A 20,410-nucleotide genomic window follows, 5' to 3' on the forward strand; every position below is an offset into this window, starting at 1 on the left:
TATGTAAAGCGTCATGAGATAACTTTTGTTATGATTTGATGCTATATAAATAAAATGTGATTGATTGATTGATTGATTACTAAATGTATTTTTCCCAAAAAATGTCAGGTACCCCCTGGGCTTCTTCCAAATACCCCTGGGGGTATGCATACTCCACTTTGGGAACCCCTGAACTAATCCTATCAATACATGTAAATAATTCGTGTAAAATGCAATTTGTCATCTTTTCATGGTCATCAGATATGACCCATTTGGACGTTCAGAGGCTCTGTAGTTACCATGGAAACCGTCATCTCCTACAATATTGATTCACCAGTAAAACCCATGGAGTTTGATAAATGATAGTGGATAGAAAAGCTTGGCTTATGTTCAGTTAATGATAGATTTGACAGAAAAAGTCACTTTTTCTTAAGTTTTCACTGTTTCTGACATAATAACCCTCTACTTCAGCCCAAGCTTTTATGAACATCTACATGTTTAGTGAATTATATATGGGAAAACACCTGATTTATACTGATAAAATACAAAATACAGAGGTTAATATTATAAATAAATGGTGATAAAGCACTTAAGAAAGATTAGATATAGAGGAAATTTTATTTGGGAACTGACTTTGGTCACTTTGGACACTGGTCTTTTTGGGTTAACCAATGGAATTCTCTCTTATGTTCTTTTGTCTGTTGATTTTTTTGTTTTGTTTTATTCAGTACAATGAACATTTGTTTTTTAATTAACATACTAATACTATCAGTCGACTATAGGATTGTGCAACTCAACAATGTACAATATATCATGTAACAATTGAAAAATGTACATCATTTCTTCACATCACACATTTATTGCAATGTTTGTTTGTTTTTTTTTCCTTTTTTCAGAATCAGAATCTTTTTATTGTCATTGTACAAGTACAATGAAATTTTGTCTGTTGGGCAACGAGTGTTTGGCAAATGACATCCCATAGTGAACAGTGAACATAGACAGGGTAAATCTGAACAGGACTGTATGTGTCAAGTACAGTATTATTATTATTTTTATTAAAGTTTGACAATTTGTGTTGCGATGTATATTGTTATAGTGACATAAAATCACATGTACTGTGATAGATGATTTTTAGCTGTATTTTCCACTATGATAACATTAAAAATCTTGCATTGTTGTGACAGAAACGGCATTCTATCATCACTTGGACCAAAATTCATGAATCCCTCTCTAAATCTGTGTTCACAGGCTGCAGCATTATGAAAAACATACATGCATCATACATATCATACACACATTATACCACAACAGTTCACTTTCGGTTAAAATTACTGTCATATCTTGATGGATGAAAAACAAAACTTCCTATCTAGAAAATACACTTTGTTGAGAAAACAAAAAATAAAAATCAATGTAAATAAATGTAATAATAATAAATGTAATAAATGTTTTCTTGCAGAATGCTATTTGGTAATAAAACCCAATAAATAATACAATGTCTTTGAACTTTATTACTTGTTACAACTGAAATGAAAACTACAATATATTTGAAATTTTCTCAAAAAACTACATATTTCAAATAGGAGGTTTTGCTCCTCAGACACAGCTTTATATTATTATTGAACCACTTGAGGGCGCCAAAGTAAAATTTGTGCAGCTTTAATGAGGCCTGAAGAACTTGAACTTTGAAAAATGTACAAACAACATGAAGGAAACCAATGATGTGGTAAATGTCAGGAACAAAATCAAAGTCTGATGTCCTTACCAGTAAGAAAATAAGCTTGATTTCATTATTTTTCAGCCTTTCAAATAAAAGCCACAGGTTTTAAGGCTATTTTTACAACAAAGGGCTTGACTTCCTGTTGCTAATGGTGCAGACATGGCTCTGCCACCACAGTCCTGTCCAAGTCAATGTTATTCGTGTCACTTCCTTAATGAAAGCAGCAGACCGCTCCTCTTACTCATGTTGAGGTAAGTTCTGCTTTCAGCTAAAGAAAGCCTTTCTTCTCCCACATGGGAGCTAAAGGTTGGCAGAGCTTCTCCCTCTCCCCTAATGATTTTACCAGCTTTAGTGTAAACGGCTGAAGAGGGATGAGGAGATGAATTTTAAGGTAAATCCACATGACGTAAGGTAGCAGCCATTCCTGCATAAAACTGAGTGAGCCCACCTGTAACTATTATAAGACTGGGATGGATTTGCTGGTTTTTTATAGTAGGTAACAAGGATAAAATGTGGCGTGTGAGCCCAGGCAGACTGTGGCCCCACAACCAGAAGATCAATTTAGTAGTACGCTCTAAAAAATGATTCATGGGGTTAGTAATTTAAGCGTAAAATCAAGAGCTTTTTCTGCTTAAAAAATTCAGTTTGTTACATGTACACATTTAAATCAGTTAATAAGTTATTTTATTAAGTTGGTCTAAATCACAGGTGTCAAACATGTGGCCCGGGGACCAAATCTGGCCCACCAAAGGGTTCAATCTGGCCCCTGGGATGAATTTGTGAAATGCAAAAATGACATTGAAGATATTAACAATCAAGGATGTTAAAATAATTTTAGGTCATTTCAGTCTAAAAATGGCCAGACCAGTAAAATACTAACATAATAACCTATAAATTATGAAAACTGCTCATTTTTCTATTTTTCTATTTTCTTCCTATCAGTGCTCAGTAGTAACTATACTGATATCTGTAACAATTTACATGTTATAAGCATCAAAACATGGACCATTATAAGTAAAGGCAAATTTGTAATATTTCAAAAATTAAAAAAAAAATAAAAAAATCCAAATATCTCAAAACTCAACAAACTTTGTAGACATTATTGCAAGGAAGCTGCATAAAAAATATGAAATGAATCGGACTGGTAGTTTTGGAAAAGAAAAAATGTAGAACGGCTTTAGAGTCTGGTTTCGACCAGCTCTATATGTAAAGTGTCATGAGATAACTTTTGTTATGATTTGGCGCTATATAAATAAAATTTGATTGATTGATTAAATTGATAAAAATTTGTGACCTTGAGACCCTTCAAAGATCTTACGCATTTACATGCACTTACAAAATCCAATAATCGAAGCATACATAAAAAATTTGAAATGTATCTGACCAGTAGTTTTGGAGAGGATTGTTGAAATGTAGACATTGAGTTTGACCTTTCAAGGTCACTCAAGGTCAAAGGTCATGGACCCAAATGAAACTCCATATGACTTCCTATCAGTGCTCAATAATAACTATACTGATATCTGTAACCATTTCCATGTTATAAGCCATTATTATATGGACCATAAAAATTCAAAAATATTCTATTGTAGTGCATTCTATCTCAAATACTGCTCAGGTTTTCTATAGATATTATAAAGACATTACTGAACATTTTTTGATTTGTATATTGTGTACATTTGCAATTTCCTCTCTGTTGTAAATATGTATATATTGTGTATAGTTTTTTTACTATTATTAATTTTCATTTTATATTCATTCATTAATTTATTCATTTTCTGAACCCACTTTATCCTCACTAGGGTCACGGGGGTCGCTTGGAGCCTGTCCCAGCTACTTACGGGCCCTGGACATTTCACCAGTTCATCGCAGGGCTGACATATAGAGACAGTCACTCTCACATTCACACCTATGGGCAATTTAGATTAACCAATTAACCAATCAGTGCATGTCTTTGGATGGTGGGAGGAAGCCGGAGTACCTGGAGAGAACCCACGCACTATCTTTATGCATGGACTTTTTTTTTCTTGCACTTTATTCTGTTGCTGCCTTGACCATTGAATTTCAACGGTCAATTTAAAAAAGTCTAATCTAATCTAATCGAAGATAATCTAATGTAGACTAATCTAATTTATTCCATCCTAATGCAGACTAATCTAATCTAATTGTATCTAGATGAATCTAATCTTATCTAGACTAATCTAATCCAACCTAAAGTAGCCTAATCTAATCTAATCTAGACAAATCTAATCTAATCCAACCTAATGTAGACTAATCTAATATAATCGAAGATGATCTATTGTAGACTAATCTAATTTTATCTAATCTAATTTTATCTAGACTAATCTAATCTATTCCAACCTAATGTAGACTAATCTAATCTAGACTAATCTAATCTAATCCAACCTAATGTAGACTAATCTAATCTAACCTAATGTAGACTAATCTAATTTAATCTAATCTAACCTAATGTAGACTAGTCTAATCTAACCTAATGTAGACTAATCTAATCTAATCTAACCTAATGCAGACTAATCTAATCTAACCTAATCTAATCTAGACTAATCTAATCTAATCCAACCTAATGTAGACTAATCTAATCTAACCTAATGTAGACTAATCTAATTTAATCTAATCTAATCCATTGTAGACTAATCTAATCGAACCTAATGTAGACTAATCTAATCTAATCTAACGTAGACTAATATAATCTAACCTAATGTAGACTAGTCTAATCTAACCTAATGTAGACTAATTTAATCTAATCTAACCTAATGCAGACTAATCTAATCTAACCTAATCTAATCTAGACTAATCGAATCGAATCCAACCTAATGTAGACTAATCTAATCTAATCTAATCTAATCTAATCTAACCTAATGTAGACTAATCTAATCTAATCTAAAATACTTGTCTAATGAGTTTTCCATCAGTTTGTACCCACTGAGTCGTCTTTCTACATATGTCTCTGTCTCTGTGTTTGTGTTTGTGTGTACCTGACAGGTTGAGGTGTTCCAGGTTGGGACAGCGGGACACCACCTCGAACACGGCCTCATTGGAGATGTTGTAACACCCTGCCACCTCCAGGTGACGTAGCTCCGGGCAGCACTGGGCCACCACGTGCAGCCCGCGGTCGGTGAGCCTCTTACAGCCGTTCACCACCACCGTCTCCAGCGTCAGGCACACGTTGGGCGTGTCCTGGCAGAGCCGGTGGGTCAGGACCCTGATGGCCCGGTCGGCGTGAAGCAGCTCCCCCGTCAGCCGGACGGTGCTCCACAACCGGGGGTCCCACGCCAGGTTGTACCAGCGGCGACATACCCGGGCGCAGCGGCACAGCTGATTGGTGGGGAGGTGGGAGAAGATCTGCAGGAGGGTGTGGTCGGGGAGGAGGTCTACGGGGGCCAGGTGGTGGCCTTTGGACTGTCTGGACCGCGTGTGAGTTCCGGGTTGAGGGTGAACCACGGCCACAGTCTCGGCCAGAGCTGAGGAGGACGAGGAGGAGTTGGTCTCGTGGCCGTTGCTGGAGAGCGCCGGTGACGACAGAGACGAAGACTTGGACGGGAGGATGAGACCGGGACTGGGAGTACTGAGGGTCCGGGTGCTGGAGTCTAGACCTGGAATAAAGAAGAAGAAGACTGATGTTAGGGGACTTCAGATGTAATTAACCTTACTGTGTTGAGTCTATTTAATCTATGCAGCAATTCCCAACCTCCAGCTCTGAGCATCAGAGAACATTTAACCCATAAAGACCTGAACGTCCACAGCCAACCAAAAACATCTACTGATCTAAACTGTTTAGGAACTGTAGAACTACTTTACCGTTAAATACATGGACATAATTGAGGTAAAATGCAGTTAGTCAGGAGCACCAGATATGTCTGTAGTGAACATAGAAACAGTCATCTTCTACATCAGGGCTGTCAAACTCAATTTACACTGAACAAAAATGTAAATGCCCCACTTTTGTTTTTGCTCCCATTTTTCGTGAGCTGAACTCAAAGATCTAAAACTTTTTCTATGAACACAAAAGGCCTATTTCTCTCAAATATTGTTCATAAATTTGTCTAAATCTGTGTTAGTGAGCACTTCTCCTTTGTCCTTTGCTGAGATAATCCATCCACCTCACAGGTGTGGCATATCAAGATGCTGATTAGACAGCAGGATTATTGCACAGGTGTGACTTAGGTTGGCCACAATAAAAGGCCACTCTAAAATGTGCACTTTTACTGTATTGGGTGGTCCAGGGGGGTCAGAAAACCAGTCAGTATTTGGTGTGACCACCATTTTCCTCGCACAGTCTTCTTCATGAATTCTCTGAAACAGCTTTGGAGATGGCTTATGGTAGAGAAATGAACATTCAATTCACAGGCAAAAGCTCTGGTGGACATTCCTGAAGTCAGCATGCCAACTGCATATTCCCTCAAAACTTGTGACATCTGTGGTATTGTGCTGTGTGATAAAACTGCACATTTTGGAGTGGCCTTTTATTGTGGCCAGCCTAAGTCACACCTGTGCAAAAATCCTGCTGTCTAATCAGCATCTTGATATGCCACACCTGTGAGGTGGATGGATTATCTCAGCAAAGAAGAAGTGTTCACAAACACAAATTTAGACAGATTTGTGAACAGTATTTGAGAGAAATAAACCTTGTGTGTACACAGAAAAAGTTTTAGATCTTTGAGTTCAGCTCATGAAAAATGGGAGCAAAAACAAAAGTGGGGCATTTATATTTTTGTTCAGTGTAGTTCAGGGGCCACATTCAGCCTAATATGATATATAGTGGGCCAGACCAGTAAAATAATATAAATAATAGGATAAGAACTTATAAATAATGTCAACTCCAAAGTTTTTTTCTATATTTTTGAGTGAAAAAAGTCAAATTCCATAATGAAAATGTCTACATCTACGAACCGTACTTGAACATAACATGAACAAATATGAACCTGAAAATTCTTAAGAAAAATAAGTGCAATTTGAACAATATTACACCTTAGTTTATCATTTATACATATGCATTACAACGTACAGATCACAGTGGATCTACAAATACACAAAACATTTAGTGAGAAGCAAAATATTGGTACAAGTCCACATAATTCTCTTAAGAAATTCCAGGTTATTCCCATTTTTTTGTAAAAAGCTAGTCTGTAAATGTAAACATTTTTGTGTAATTTTACTTTTTTTTTTTTTTTTTTTTTTACACAACAAAATGAAAAATTTGTAGTTTTCATTATTATTTATAGGTTATTATGATAGTATTGCACCGGTCTGACCCACTTGAGATTGAATTGACCTAAAACGATTCTAACATCCTTGACTGTTAAAATAGTCAGTATAATTTCTGCATTTCACAAATTCATCCCAGGGGCCAGATCGGACCCCTTGGTGGGCCGGTTTTGGCCCCCGAGCCGCATGTTTGACACCACATTGATTCACCAATAAAACCCATGGAGATGTGGTTGTAGAAAGTAGTTTTTATGTTCAGTTAATGACATATTTTATTGAATTTAATCCTAGCTTTAATGAAAATCTACAAGATAAATGCATGAATTTCACTGAAAAACGCAAAATACTGAGGATAATCTATATTATAAAAGGGAAGTGGACCCTGTGTGTGTGTTTTGGGCATCACACAAAATCCAGAAAGAGCTGACTGCTGCAGTTTGGCATACTTATATATTTTTGGTCAAGGAAGAGACTAGTGAAAATGGCAAGTTGATAGGACCAATATTTTAGGAGATACAAGTAATTTTGGAACCTTACAATTACATTGCTATGGCCAGAATCATAGAATCATCATTGAAGTGGGTTACCTAGCAACAGAAAAACAATAGGGCCACATTGCCAAACCAACTCAAATTTCATGTGCAGAAACAGACATGCCAGCTGAGAGGTTATTCAACTAAAAATGCCAGTGGAATTTACCAAGAAAGTAAAGGAACGAACTGGATCACAGGATCTAGAACACAGGTGTCAAACATGCGGCCCGGGGGCCAAATCCGGCCCACCAAAGGATCCAATCTGGCCCATAGGATGGATTTGTGAAATGCAAAAATGACACTGAACATATTAACCCTTTCATGCATGAATTATGAGAACCGTAATGGGTCAAAACACAGTAATGTCCCATCAGAGAGCGAACTTTAATTGATTACCATTCCAATATTTATTTCAATATAAAGTAGCTCCTTTTTTTTTGGATAATCCCTTCTGGTCCAACTAAAGCAAAAATTAATTTAAAAGTAAAAATGTGGGTCAAATTGTCTCTAAAATGTCCCTTCAGAGAGATTTTGAATACCATGTTTTGACCCTAATTAAGATATTTTTCCTGAGTGTTTTTATTCCTCTTTAGGCATGAAAAAAAACAGTGCGATTGAAAATTTTTTTTATGAACCAATTTTTCATGGAGTTGCAAAATACTCACTCAGCTGGACATCATGCATTTAATTTTTGAAGCCAAGAAACATGTATTTACTGATATACTGAGTGAGAAGTATGAAATACATTTATTTTAATGCAGCTAATCTGGTGTTTTGTCACATTGTAACATACTCTAATATTAGTTATTATTCACTTTATGGAGATAATATGCAAAAAAAAACCTTTCTGTTTAAAAAAAAATGGTTAATTGCAGTCTATTAACAATAACAAGCTATTGATTTAAACTCAAACATGTTACTGCAGATCAGGTTTATCAAGAACAGTAAAGTTACAGTAATGGTATGAATGTCAGTGTATGGCATGATGCACTAGTGTCCACTGTTTTGGCTGAAATGGAACTAAAACAATAAAATCCATTAATATACAAGAGAACGGTTTTGAATAGTTGTCCACTGTAGTGACCACTATGCATGAAAGGGTTAATCAATAGTGTATAAATCATGTTATTTCAGGTTCCATACGTACACATATAAACCAATTAGATCTCAACTGGGTCAGACCAGAAAAATACTGTCAGAATAACCTAAAAATAATGACAACTGCAGATTTTATCTTTGTTTTAGTGTAAAAAAAAAAGTAAAATTACATGAAAAGGTTTACATGAACAAATTATCCTTTTATAAAAAATGTGAATAACCTGAAGAAATATGAACAACGTGAAATGTCTTCAGAAAAGTAAATGCAATTTCATCAATATTCTACCTGTTACTAAATGTTTTGTGTATTTGTAATTGTAATGTAAATTGTAATGCACATGTGTAAATGATAAACGGAGGCAGAATATTGTTTAAAACTGCATTTGTTTTTCTTAAGACATTTCAAGTTGTTCACGTTGTTCAGATTTTTAAGGAAACGATGTAGATATAAACATTATCCTAATGTAATTTTACTTTTTTCACTGTTATTATTTTACTGGTCCGGCCCACTGCAGATCATATTGGGGTGAATATGGACCCTGAACTAAAATGAGTTTGACACCCCTGATCTAGAACCAGAGGGTCCCCACGGGTCAGTACGCTAGTTTTATAATAAATGGTGATTAACCTGTTAAACCCTGACCATATTTTCAGGGGAAAAACGCCTAAAAAGACATACCCAAAGTAAATGAAGAATTACTTCACATTAATAAGGTTCATATGGATGTTCTTGGTGTCTATGGACATTTAGAGACCTCACAGAATCTATTCCCATTGTCTAAAATATTGTATCTGTTACTATGCCTGAGTAAACTGTAACAAACTAAAAGAGAAATTAGAATTTTTTTATCCTCGCCTGTTTTTTTTCTGGCTGGAGTGACGATGATATGCATAAATGAATTGTTCGTGTTGGAGATTTTTAACAGCGTATATTTCACCCCACAAAGATTAAAAATCATGTTTGAACATTAAAGTTTGCACTAAAATACACTTTAGATGTACTTTTATTAACATTAGGGTCTAAACTTTGAGCAAAAGTTGAAAAAAACATCCATTGTCCTGATTTATTATATTTTTATAGTAGATGAATATTAATATAATTTTTTTTTGGGCCCACAGGTGGGCTGATAGGGCTAAAGTTAATCACTTATGAAAAAGAAAAAAATCATATGGAAGTAACTTTATACTTCACTAAACTACATTTCATAGTGAGATTGTACTTTTTACTTCACCATATCTACATGACAGCTTTAGTTACTGCTTACTCTTAACATTTTACACAATAGATAATATAAAAAGCTTTAAACATTAAAGACTAAACCAATGGTTTCCATCCTTTTTTTTGGCACTTGACGTCTGTTGGCTCACATTTCTGCTATTTTAGAGGTTGTTAACAGCTCCATCAAATAGTGATTTTTTTTTCCCTATAAACTTCTCACATGGTTTCATTTCAATCAATCTTTGAACCGTTCTCATCCAATATCTCAAGTATCAAAGGACAGAAAAATCCCCAAAAGTAAAAACAGACTTGCCTCTGGTTAATCTGGGGGTCTTTATTATAAAAAGGCTGATAATAATGACAGTTTGGAGCGAGAAAAAGCCAAACGCCAATTAATTTTTGACACTGAAAACTAATTATTGTTTTGTTTTTTTCTATGAAACAGAATGACAGTTAAACTGAATATCTAAGCCAAAGTAATAGTTATAAATACATTTGAACCACTGAGAATGAAACTCCAAGTAACTGATTAATAACTGTAGAAAGTAAGATGAATAGAACTGTAAAAAAAAAAATATTAGTGGGAGTGATTTTTCCTTTTTTTTTTCCTTTTTACTATTTTTACTATTTTTCAAGCCTAATATTAGCTACTGGCCATTATCAGCACCAACTTCTTTGATAGTGAGTTTGCTAAATATTCTATCATTTATCTCTAAAGTAAAGTACTTAAAACTAGCACCATTTCCAGCAATTTTAACAGTAACATACCCTGAAAAATCGTGACCCTAACAACTGATGTAGATCTGGAGTTTGTCCCAGAGCACCTTCAATAGCACCTCATGCTAATGCTAATGCTAATGCTAGGTACTGTATGTATATCACATGAGTAAAATGCAGAGACCACATTTCCCTACATGGATAATAAAGTTGTTGTTTTTTTCTGTCCTGTTTTTTCCAAAACTTTATTTACATAATGTCGTACACAAATAGAACAACAGAACATGGAGAAAAAAAAACAAACCATACATGCTCGAGGTAAGGCAGGAAGAAATTAAATATAAATTAATAATATATAGGTAAGTAAATTAAATAAATAAAAGTAGAAGAATAAACAATATTAAAAAATTTTTAAAAAAATTACAACTTAAATTCATTACATAAGGCTTTAGTTTTCACAGCTTTAGGGTTCGTGCAGAAGTTAAGAGTGTCCGAGTAGGATTTGAAGTAAGATTGAAAGAATACAAAGCTGGGTTTCTGTTCGGCAAATTTGCTTGTATGCACATGAAATTTTGCTAATAATGAAATAAGATTAACAATAAACAATTTCATAACAGGAAAAAATCATTAATAAAGAAAACCAAATAAAATATTTTCAATTTTAAAGTTTAGAGAAATATCCAGTCTTCTTTTTAAAAAAAGACTGATATCACACCAAAATAATTTGACTGAAGGCACATTCCCAAAACAGATGAGTTAATGTTTCATCTGTATTGTTTTGACACTGAAAACTAATTATTGTTTTGTTTTTTTCTATGAAACAGAATGACAGTTAAACTGAATATCTAAGCCAAAGTAATAGTTAAAAATACATTTGAACCACTGAGTATGAAACTCCAAGTAACTGATTAATAACTGTAGAAAGTAAGATGAATAGAACTGTAAAAAAAAAAAATATTAGTGGGAGTGATTTTTCTTTTTTTTTTTCCTTTTTACTATTTTTACTATTTTTGAAGCCTAATATTAGCTACTGGCCATTATCAGCACCAACTTCTTTGATAGTGAGTTTGCTAAATATTCTATCATTTATCTCTAAAGTAAAGTACTTAAAACTAGCACCATTTCCAGCAATTTTAACAGTAACATACCCTGAAAAATCGTGACCCTAACAACTGATGTAGATCTGGAGTTTGTCCCAGAGCACCTTCAATAGCACCTCATGCTAATGCTAATGCTAATGCTAGGTACTGTATGTATATCACATGAGTAAAATGCAGAGACCACATTTCCCTACATGGATAATAAAGTTGTTGTTTTTTTCTGTCCTGTCTCTTTTTTTTCTCCAAAACTTTATTTACATAATGTCGTACACAAATAGAACAACAGAACATGGAGAAAAAAAGAAAAAAAAACATACATGCTCGAGGTAAGGCAAGAAGAAATTAAATATAAATAAATAATATATAGGTAAGTAAATTAAATAAATAAAAGTAAAAGAATAAACAATATTAAAAAATAAAAAAATTACAACTTAAATTCATTACATAAGGCTTTAGTTTTCACAGCTTTAGTGTTCATGCAGAAGTTAAGAGTGTCCAAGTAGGATTTGAAGTAAGATTGAAAGAATACAAAGCTGGGTTTCTGTTCGGCAAATTTGCTTGTATGCACATGAAATTTTGCTAATAATGAAATAAGATTAACAATAAACAATTTCATAACAGGCAAATCATTAATAAAGAAAACCAAATAAAATATTTTCAATTTTAAAGTTTAGAGAAAGATCTAGTTTTCTATTTAAAAAAAAAAAGACTGATATCACACCAAAATAATTTGACTGAAGGCACATTCCCAAAACAGATGAGTTAATGTTTCATCCGTATTGTTTTGACACTGAAAACTAATTATTGTTTTGTTTTTTTCTATGAAACAGAATGACAGTTAAACTGAATATCTAAGCCAAAGTAATAGTTATAAATACATTTGAACCACCGAGTATGAAACTCCAAGTAACTGATTAATAACTGTAGAAAGTAAGATGAATAGAACTGTAAAAAAAAAAATATTAGTGGGAGTGATTTTTCTTTTTTTTTTTTCCTTTTTACTATTTTTACTATTTTTGAAGCCTAATATTAGCCGTTTGCCATTATCAGCACCGACTTCTTTGATAGTGAGTTTGCTAAATGTTCTATCATTTATCTCTAAAGTAAAGTACTTAAAACTAGCACCATTTCCAGCAATTTTAACAGTAACATACCCTGAAAAATCGTGACCCTAACAACTGATGTAGATCTGGAGTTTGTCCCAGAGCACCTTCAATAGCACCTCATGCTAATGCTAATGCTAATGCTAGGTACTGTATGTATATCACATGAGTAAAATGCAGAGACCACATTTCCCTACATGGATAATAAAGTTGTTGTTTTTATCTGTCCTGTCTCTTTTTTTTCTCCAAAACTTTATTTACATAATGTCGTACACAAATAGAACAACAGAACATGGAGAAAAAAAGAAAAAAAAACATACATGCTCGAGGTAAGGCAAGAAGAAATTAAATATAAATAAATAATATATAGGTAAGTAAATTAAATAAATAAAAGTAAAAGAATAAACAATATTAAAAAATAAAAAAATTACAACTTAAATTCATTACATAAGGCTTTAGTTTTCACAGCTTTAGTGTTCATGCAGAAGTTAAGAGTGTCCAAGTAGGATTTGAAGTAAGATTGAAAGAATACAAAGCTGGGTTTCTGTTCGGCAAATTTGCTTGTATGCACATGAAATTTTGCTAATAATGAAATAAGATTAACAATAAACAATTTCATAACAGGCAAATCATTAATAAAGAAAACCAAATAAAATATTTTCAATTTTAAAGTTTAGAGAAAGATCTAGTTTTCTATTTAAAAAAAAAAAGACTGATATCACACCAAAATAATTTGACTGAAGGCACATTCCCAAAACAGATGAGTTAATGTTTCATCCGTATTGTTTTGACACTGAAAACTAATTATTGTTTTGTTTTTTTCTATGAAACAGAATGACAGTTAAACTGAATATCTAAGCCAAAGTAATAGTTAAAAATACATTTGAACCACCGAGTATGAAACTCCAAGTAACTGATTAATAACTGTAGAAAGTAAGATGAATAGAACTGTAAAAAAAGATATTGGTGAGAGAGATTTTTCTTTCTTTTTTTTTTTTTTCCTTTTTTTCTATTTTTCCTACTTTTGAAGCCTAATATTAGCCACTTGCCATTATAAGCACCAACTTCTTTGATAGTGAGTTTGCTAAATATTCTATCATTTATCTCTAAAGTAAAGTACTTAAAACTAGCACCATTTCCAGCAATTTTAACAGTAACATACCCTGAAAAATCGTGACCCTAACAACTGATGTAGATCTGGAGTTTGTCCCAGAGCACCTTCAATAGCACCTCATGCTAATGCTAATGCTAATGCTAGGTACTGTATGTATATCACATGAGTAAAATGCAGAGGCCACATTTCCCTACATGGATAATAAAGTTGTTGTTTTGTTTTTTTTCTGTCCTGTCTCTTTTTTTTCCCAAAACTTTATTTACATAATGTTGTATACAAATAGAACAACAGAACATGGAGAAAAAAAAAAAAAAACATACATGCTCGAGGTAAGGCAGGAAGAAATTAAATATAAATAAATAATACATAGGTAAGTAAATTAAATAAATAAAAGTAAAAGAATAAACAATATTAAAAAATAAAAAAATTACAACTTAAATTCCTTACATGAGGTAGCTTTAGAGTTCGTGCAGAAGTTAAGAGTGTCCGAGTAGGATTTGAAGTAAGATTGAAAGAATACAAAGCTGGGTTTCTGTTCGGCAAATTTGCTTGTATGCACATGAAATTTTGCTAATAATGAAATAAGATTAACAATAAACAATTTCATAACAGGCAAATCATTAATAAAGAAACCAAATAAAATATTTTCAATTTTAAAGTTTAAAGAAATATCCAGTTTTCTATTTAAAAAAAGACTGATATCACACCAAAAAAATTTGACTGAAGGCACATCCCCAAAACAGATGAGTTAATGTTTCATCCGTATTGTGACAAAAAGAGCAAAGAGGGTTGACATCGATCTTATACTTAATCAGAGCTGAATTAGTTGGATAACACCCGTGAAACAGTTTTACAGATACCTCTCTCACCTTATTCGAAATGAAGAACTTCCGAGGTAGCAACCATACTTTTTCCCAGTCCACATCAAAATATAAATTATTCCAAAAAATGGATAATAAAGTGAGTCAAGTTTAACCTTTAACACTGATGTTTCACTATTAGTAATCATATGCTGCCAAATCTAATAATACGTCAGAGCAAACCACTACTTTAACTTGAATTTTTAAGCTAGATTTTACTGCAAATTTATGTACTTTTACTTCTAAAACCCATAAAGACATAGAAATATTTTTTGTGTGTGTGATTTCCACATTAATTTTTCTCTACATTTAACCTTTCCTATGTGATTCATTACCATTTATTATGTTATCATCCTTTCTATTTTGCATTTTTCCCCCCTGAAAATCAGGTATTTTCCCATACTGAATTTACTGATTATGCAGATCTTCATAAAAGCTTAAAGTAAATTCAAAGGTGATATAAAAACAGAGAAAACTGAAGAAAAACGGACTTTTTCTGCAAAGTATATCATTAACTGCACATAAAAACAAGCGTCTACAACCACTGCCATCTGTTATATTACATGGGTTTTACTGGTGAACCATTGTTGCAGAATATAATGGTGTTTCCACATTCACTATGGAGCCTCTGAACGTCCAAATAGGTCATATCTGATGACCATGAAAAGATGACAAACTGGATTTTACCTGGATTATTTAATGATATTGATAGGATTAATTTAAAAAATTCAAACTTCTCTCAGTTTTTGATGGGAATATTTACCAGACCTGTGTCTTCATGTCCAAATATGTTCACTTAACTCATGTTCTTCCTAAAGTTTTCCAGAACTTTTTATGTCGTCTTCTGTTATTCACAATTATCCTACATGATCAAGTTTTATCTACCGTACTGCCGAACTTCTGTCAGTCAGTATTCTCTAAAATATCTTTATCAGTATTTAAAAAGCATCTGAAAATGACTCTAATCTACGAAAAAATGTAAGGCTGTATATCATTACCTCTGCCAGGAGGTATTGTCATCACTTTGCTTTGTGCGTTTGTTTGTTTGTTTGTTAGCAACTTTACGGGAAAACTATTACAACCATCTTTACCAAATTGTCCCCACAAATAGGCCTAGGCCCCGGGATGAACCCATTAAATTTTGGGCCAAGTAGGCCAAAGTTCAAGGTCACAGCAAGGTCACAAAATCGACAATTTTCCGATCTCTCATCATCGAGCAATTTTCGAAAATTCATAAAAAATTCAAAATGACTCCGATTAGCCTCCAATTTGATCCACCTGTAGCTTCTAACAATATCTTGTACCTGGCATAAAACTGTCCACATCCACTGTGGAATGTGGACTCCACACATTTACCACACACTTTTCATTATAACTCAACAAATATTGATTGGAATTGAATATAATTTGACATACACATGACTGGTACCAAGCTTCAACTTTTTCTGCTGTATGGAACAACCTTGAAACTGTTTAATTTAAAAAGAAATAGTTGATTGGTGGAGGTTTGCGTTCTCTGAACACTTGTGTTTCTATTGTTTTTACTTTAGATTGTTATTCGGTTCTATCGTATTTTTAATTCTTTTTTTTTTTTTTTCCTGTGTATTGTTTATTTCTGGGGAGAAATTTACACAAGCCTTTTTTGGCTTCTACCTCCTGCACAATGGTGTTACTTGCATGAAAATTGTTTTTTACATTTTTCTCTTGTTGTCTATGATGTGCAATTACATAAATATAAATATAAAATATAATATAATGGTTGAAAAGTTATTGAATATTTTTGATCAACAGATGCTTTGCGGTCTAAATGAATACCTTACCCTATAACATATGTATATGTGCTACAACTCTACCAAGAATGACGTTCCAGTCTCCACCTTGTATGGGCCCAAAAAGGCAAAACTCTCCGATCTTAAGCAATAAAAAAGAAATGATTCGATAACAATAAGATATGTAGCAGAAATGTGTTTTTTTCATATTCCCAAATGTGTTAATATCTTTGGAGATCCTCTTGTGAGTTACAGGCAGTTTCTCAGGCTGGGAACCTCTAAGTGATTTGTCATCTGAACCTCTCAGCACACAAAGCTCTATTAAAGGAAAAAAAAATCCACCCTCAGACACGAGCGTTTAATACCATCAGTCAGTAACGTTCGATGCATTCCAGGAATAATTTTTGCAAGAAGCACCGCAATATAACTTTTTAATGCACTTTCCTTAAACCTGACTCATGCACTTTTACTCACAGATTGTAATTCCCTACATTTCTTAGTGTGACTTTTGAGAAGAAGCATGAGTTCAATGACTGTGTTGTGCTCTGCTGAGTTTCCTGATGTGGATGAAGCCTGATACTAACAACTGTGAGAATTTCCATGCAAGAAAAATTTTCTTTGCGAATGAGAACAACACGTGGTTGCGTTTCATGCTGTCCTTACGAGGCCTTTGTCCGGGGAGTCGCCTCCTCTTTGATGACTTTCTCTTCGTTTTGTTGTGACTCATTTTTGTCAGGACCGAAACCAAAACCCCGACCTTTCCAGATGATTATTTCAAGTTACTAAAATAGTTCATCTTCACTGTATCTGCGCTTGAAATGACAAGACGTCACGGTACATTTGTGACTTACCCGTGGGAATAAGTCCAACGGGGACAATAAAAGGAGCGTAAAAGGTTTGTGAAGATGTTGCCATAACCACACCAGCTTTTATCATCAATGAAGAGGAGTTTCCATGGATGTTGTTATCATGTTTTGGGATGTTTGGGAAAAAATGTGTCACGTTTATCTCGCAGACGCTTGGGTAAGAGTCGCACGGCCTCTTCATCAGATGAACTCTGAGGAGCGCGGTGCTGAGGTTGACATCGTACCATTAGCTCTGTGTAAACACGGAGGCCCTCCTCACAGATGTGCGCCGACTGCCGCCACATCTGAAGCCACAGCTGTGAGAAGCGGTGGCTGGATCCCATCACCGTGGCGTGAGACGGCGGAGACCTCTGTCTTCTCTGTTGGATCCGATTCCCGGGTTCGAACGATCGTACCGGGACACTGAGCGCGTCTCTCTGATCCTATCTGCGTTTCCTCATCATCACTTTAGCTCACCTTGTCCAGACTTCACTTGGATTGATAGTCATCACTAAAAGCATTTCAAGTAGTCCCACCCAGATGTCCAACTCTAAGTCCTCAGGCTACATAAGAAAAGTGCTTTATAACACTGTGCAGGACACAGCGTTATTATACTATTACCCCTTTTAAGTATATATGTTCTTACGTATAAAGTTTTAGATGTAAAAGGAGGGAAAAAACAGTACTCATTCTAAACAGTTAGCATGCTAGCTAAACAGGTGGAGCATTGGTGGTACAGCTTCATTTCTTTCAAGGTCATGTTTACATTCGACCCTTAAGTTTCCTTGAGTAAACGAGTTCTGTTGCTCAATCTTCTCAAAAAAGCATCTACTTTTAAGTATTATTTGAAGTTACTTTTGAAACTACACTTTTATAGTTTAGTTTTGGTGCAAATGCAATGTTTTAAAGCAGTGGTTCTCAACCTTTTTAGGCTCGTGGCCCCATTTTAACATCACAAATTTCTGTTGACCCCAGACTTTCTTTTTTTTTTTATATATATTTTTTGTAAAATTAATTTGGTTTTGATCATGTAATAGTTTGCTATTCTATGTTGCAAATAAACATTAATTTTAGATGACATTTAGTCTATATAATGTATATTATTATGGACGGAGGCAGAAAAGCCAGGTTGAGGTATTTACAAGGCTGCAAATTAAAACTGAACAAACAATAACTCAAACTCTGAATTACGAAAGAGCTGCAGCATCTGAAACCGACCACAATGAACATTTGACAGATAAACAGAACCACAGTGCTGCAGTTTCACAACCACAGTTTGTCATGTATTTTATGTTTTGTGATTGTCTCTTTCAACTCACCATATATATATATATATATATATATATATATATTTTTTTTTTTTTTTTTTTATAAGTTACTACAAATTTCAGGCAACCCCATTTGAATTCCAATCGACCCCACATGGTTCCCGACTCCAAAGTTGAAAAACACTGTTTTAAAGGATAAGTTTAGATGTAATTTATATTAATGTAGTTTTAAAGTCTAGTGCAATAATTGGTGCAGTTCTTACAGATTCTTACTCACACTACACATCAGATAAATTGAAGCTGAATGGATTTCTTTGCCACAACAGAGCAGTAAAAAGGCTGTAAACATGATATTTACATATAAACTTTGCATTCACATGTGTTACATTAACAAACAGCTGCTCATTTCCACATCTGGCAGACATGTATAAAGAATGCTATTCTATGTAGTCTTATTTAACCCCTGTATGGTGTTCCCACTTACTCCGGGAAATATTTAGTCAAATATGCACGGCAGTCCTGTAAGAGTGTGTAATGTTGCTTTTAGTTGCCACTGCCAGGAGATAGTGAGTCAACCCTGTGAATATTTTATATGGCAATGTGCGGCAATGTCCTGTCAAAGCTGTGTTTACTTTGTAATGCCGTTCATGCATTGGTGGTACAGCTTCATGTCTTTCAAGGTCATGTTTACATTTAACCCTTAAGTTTCCTTGCGTAAACTAGTTCTGTTGCTAAATCTTCTCAAAAACGCATCTACTTTTAAGTATTATTTTGAAGTTACCTTTGAAACTACACTTTTAACAGTTTAGTTTTGGTGCAAATGCAATGTTTTAAAGGATAAGTTTAGACGTAACTTATATTAACCCTTTCATGCATTAATTATGAGAACCTTAGTCTAAATTTTTTTGTCTTGGGTGTTTTCATTCCTCCTTAGGCATGAAAAAAATAATGTGATCCGAGTTTTTTTTTTTTCATGGAGTTACAAAAATGTTCATGCATTTAATTTTTGAAGTATAGAAATGTGTTTAAAACCCAATATCAGAAAGTGATATGAAAACAATGACAGAAAAACATTTTTAATGCTGCTAATCTGATGTTTTCTCACATTTTAACATATTCTAATGCTAGTTATTACTCACTTCATTGAAATAATATGCAAAAAAAACCTCTTTTTGTCTTACAAATAACAATTGATTTACACTAAAACATGTCACTGCTGATCAGGTTTATCAAGAACAGCAAAGTAACAGTAATGGTGTGAATGTCAGTGTATGAGATGATGCATAAGCGTCCACTGTATTGGCTGACATGGAACTAAAACAACAAAACCCACAAATATACAAGGAAACGGCCTTGAATAACTGTCCACTGTAGTGACCACTATGCATGAAAGGGTTAATGTAGTTTTAAAGTCTAGTGCAATAATTGGTGCAGTTCTTACAGATTCTTACTCACACTACACATCAGATAAATTGAAGCTGAATGGATTTCTTTTCCACAACAGAGCAGTAAAAAGGCTGTAAACATGATATTTACATATAAACTTTGCATTCACATGTGTTACATTAACAAACAGCTGCTCATTTCCACATCTGGCAGACATGTATAAAGAATGCTATTCTATGTAGTCTTATTTAACCCCTGTATGGTGTTCCCACTTACTCCGGGAAATATTTAGTCAAATATGCACGGCAGTCCTGTAAGAGTGTGTAATGTTGCTTTTAGTTGCCACTGCCAGGAGATAGTGAGTCAACCCTGTGAATATTTTATATGGCAATGTGCGGCAATGTCCTGTCAAAGCTGTGTTTACTTTGTAATGCCGTTCGTGTTGCTGAACCGTGTTGGTTTAACGGACGCTTCCA

General features: G+C 34.0%; 1 protein-coding gene across 1 annotated transcript in view; it reads right to left on the reverse strand.

The window, feature by feature from the left end:
- Window positions 1-20,410, reverse strand: part of LOC115411114 (F-box/LRR-repeat protein 7-like) — a 91,826-nt gene that overhangs the window by 8,295 nt on the left and 63,121 nt on the right. The window contains exon 3 of the mRNA XM_030123057.1: window positions 4,693-5,310. Within this exon, the coding sequence (XP_029978917.1) occupies window positions 4,693-5,310 (618 nt within the window). The remainder of the gene's footprint in view (window positions 1-4,692; window positions 5,311-20,410) is intronic.

Source organism: Sphaeramia orbicularis, chromosome 20, assembly GCF_902148855.1.
Source record: "Sphaeramia orbicularis chromosome 20, fSphaOr1.1, whole genome shotgun sequence".
Lineage (NCBI taxonomy): Eukaryota > Metazoa > Chordata > Actinopteri > Kurtiformes > Apogonidae > Sphaeramia > Sphaeramia orbicularis.